General features: G+C 49.0%; 1 protein-coding gene across 1 annotated transcript; it reads right to left on the bottom strand.

Moving 5' to 3' along the window:
• Positions 1–149: 149 nt before the first annotated feature.
• Positions 150–2,013, bottom strand: IL23A (interleukin 23 subunit alpha). Its single transcript, XM_003790527.3, has 4 exons — positions 1,346–2,013; positions 1,030–1,131; positions 719–865; positions 150–613 (listed from the first exon to the last, which is right to left on the bottom strand). The coding sequence occupies exons 1-4, from the start codon at positions 1,505–1,507 to the stop codon at positions 452–454; spliced, it is 573 nt and encodes a 190-aa protein (XP_003790575.1). The 5' UTR covers positions 1,508–2,013; the 3' UTR covers positions 150–451.
• Positions 2,014–3,068: the final 1,055 nt, after the last annotated feature.

Genomic DNA, 3,068 nt, shown 5'->3' with positions numbered 1-3,068 from the left:
AAAAAAAAAAAAAAAAGAAAAAAGAAAAGAAAACACCACTTTCTACTGTAGCCTTTCCGAGTAGAGGAAAAGGATGCATATGGTTGCCCCTTGGCCCTGCTTTTCCATCTATTTCTCTTTCCCAGCTAAGCCTGGAAATTAGACTCTCATAGCCACATAAATAAATCTTTATTGAAAAAGTACACCATTCAGTATAAATATAATAAATAATCCTCCTCCCCAAACTGCTCCAATGGGGATAAATAATCCCCAAATTTCCCTTCCCATCTAATAAATATTCAACCTTGTCAGCATCATAAGTCAGTCAGTATTGGTAATTTTTCAAATATGCAAGTCCTATTAGAGTTAATGGACTAATTAACTGTTTGGCTCACAGGGGTCTGGGGTGGTAGGTTTTATCTTGACATTGCTGAGCCATGGAGATCTGAGTGCCATCCTTAAGCTGCTGACTTCAGGGACTCAGGGTTGCTGCTCCATGGGCAAAGACTCGGGCAGCTACAGCCACAAAGGCCTGGAGGCTGCGAAGGATCTTGAAGCGGAGAAGGAGACGCTGCCATGGTTGGCTAGGAATGGGGCTTGCAGTATGCTGAGGCTCCCAGTGGTGACCTTCAGGCTGAAAGAACACAGGACACAATCAGAGGAGACTCTAGCCCCTTAACCTCCTAGCCTTTGTCTCTGACACTTGCATGTTCCCATTTTCCAGGTCCCCAGTTCATACCTGCAGGAGTTGGCTGAGGCCCAGTAGAGAGGCATGAAGCTGGCCCACAGGGCCGTCAGGGAGCAGAGGAGGCTCCCCTGTGAAAATATCTGATCCTAGCAACTTCTCATAAAAAAGCAGACCTTGGTGAATCCTTTGCAAACAGAACTAGAGAGAGAAGAAAGCATGAAAGAAGTAGATCCCTCTTCCTACTCCATTCATTGAAGACCCACCCAGTTCCTTATTATTCTCAGACACTTCTGGTTCACCATGCTATCTAGCCATGTTCCCAGTCCCCTCTCTTTTGTGGCCTAGCCTCATCCTAGTGGTACCTGACTATTGTCCTTGAGTCCTTGGGGATCACAACCATCTTCACACTGGATATGGGGAACATCATTTGTAGTCTCTTCATTTCCTTCTTCTCTTAGTAGATCCTGAAATGGAGGGGGGAGTAGGAAGAGTGAAGTAAAATAAGTACTTTTGAACCCTACCAGGACCCTCAGGCCCCTGGCCTTCCCAGAAGCCCCACTCTCCTATCCTATCTCTCTCCCGGATGGCCTTCAACCCTCCAGCTTCTACCCAAGGTCACAGAGTCCTCTGCTGCAGCCTTGGACAGGCTTCTATTTGGTCCCATAGGCTGCCACTCACCATGTGTCCCACAGGTGGATGTGCACTCCAGGCCAGAGTGCAGAGCTTCTGTGAGAGCTGCTGGCCTCGGGCCCAGGCAGGGTTGCTGCCCCCAGGCATAGCCCGGCCCTGAAGAGTCCAGGGCAGCAGCAATAGCAGCATCACAGCTCTGCTTCCCAACATCTTGTTGCCTGCTTCTCAAGTCTGGATGGCTCTCTGCCTTGCAGCCTTATAGAATCTCTGCCCACTTCAACTTGCTCTGAGCCTGATTCTCTGTTTCTGAGTATCTCTGGTTTGGTTCCCCTTGTTCATAGAGTTTCTGAACTGCTTCCTGTTTTTCTCCCTTTGTCTCTGAGTCTCTTTTTAAGGTCCGCCCTTTATACCAGCAGGTGACTCACAGCAGGTGGGATTCCCCTCCCTGCATCATCCCCCTGTGGGGAGCCCAGGTATGCAGCCTCAGTTCCACGGGAAATGAGTCGTGTGGTTGCTGTGGCTGGAGGCCTGGGATGGGACACATGTGTGATGCTCTCCAGGAATCGAAATGGCTGTGGAAGAGGGGGTTGAGGGGAGTAATGACTATTTAAATTAATCTGGTCTCAAGTTCCTTCCTGTTCAATCTTTCTCTGATCTTTTTGCCTCTCAAAGCTATACCACTACCCCACCCCAAACCTTATTTCCTCATGTCCCGCCTGAGGAAAAACCAAAAGTATTATTCATCTCCCAATAGCATGCTCAGTTCAATTTGAAATGAAGTTTGATTCCTACCTGATGCCCCCCATCTAGGAATAAAGGACTTCTTTTTCTTCACTGGAAACAGCCTTATTTTCACTAGATGGTTCTGGTTTCATAGGAGAGCAGGCACTTTGTGAACTAGGAAGCCATATGAACGCAGCCTGAGGTCTTATTGCTTCCGGAAGGTTAGAAGGGCTCTGTGGGAAGAATGGGTTTTTTTGCAATTTTTGGCTGGGGCTGGGTTTGAACTCGTCACCTTCCGCACATGGGGCCGGCGCCCTACTCCTTTTTTTTTTTTTGAGACAGAACCTCAAGCTGTCCCCCTGGGTAGAGTGCTGTGACATCACAGCTCACAGCAACCTCCAACTCCTGGCTCAAGCAAGTCTACTGCCTCAGCCTCCCAATAGCTGGGACCACAGGCACCCGCCACAACACCTGGCTATTTTTTGGTTACAGCCATCATTGTTGTTTGGTGGGCCCAGGCTGGATTCGAACCCGCCACCTTAGGTGTATGTGGCTGGCGCCTTGAGCCTCAGGGGCCACCCGGGAAGAGTGTTACTGGTTAAGAACACTTGATTCTTCAGCCCTAGCAGCCTAAGTTCTCATGGGCTCTGTGGGATCCAGGTAATGTTTTTCCTGGATTCCAGCATAAGCAAGGGCTGGAAATTCAGCTTAGATATTCGAGCACTCAAGCCCTATCCTGTGGCTGGAAGGCCCCGGAGTTCTAGGTAGTCAAAGGTATGTAGTGTCTTTGACTCTGCTATTCCTTCAGTCTATTGCATCCCTGGGTAAAATCCATTGTCACCGATTTCATCACCCTCCCTGATGCAACATCTAGTGAAACAACTGAGGTTGTGAGGTTGGATGTGGGAGTAGAGAGTGGTCCAAAGTTGGGACTGCCCCAACCCCAGTGGAGGGTCCCAGAAGAATTCGGGTGTCCGAATGAGGCCATAGGTGACCACACAGCTGGCCCCTCAACCTTCCCCAGGAGGTTGACTCTTTTTTTTTTTTT

Source organism: Otolemur garnettii, unplaced genomic scaffold (assembly GCF_000181295.1).
Source record: "Otolemur garnettii isolate 467f Iridium unplaced genomic scaffold, OtoGar3 scaffold00043, whole genome shotgun sequence".
NCBI classification, from domain to species: Eukaryota; Metazoa; Chordata; class Mammalia; order Primates; family Galagidae; genus Otolemur; species Otolemur garnettii.
This window is presented reverse-complemented; position numbering and strand designations above follow the sequence as displayed.

Coding starts and splice junctions, on each gene's coding strand:
- IL23A (XM_003790527.3), bottom strand. CDS start 1,507: ATGTTGGGAAGCAGAGCTGTGATGCTGCTATTGCTGCTGCCCTGGACT. Junction 1,132..1,345: donor ATCCACCTGTGGGACACATG/GTGAGTGGCAGC, acceptor CCTCCATTTCAG/GATCTACTAAGAGAAGAAGG. Junction 614..718: donor GCCTCAGCCAACTCCTGCAG/GTATGAACTGGG, acceptor GTGTTCTTTCAG/CCTGAAGGTCACCACTGGGA.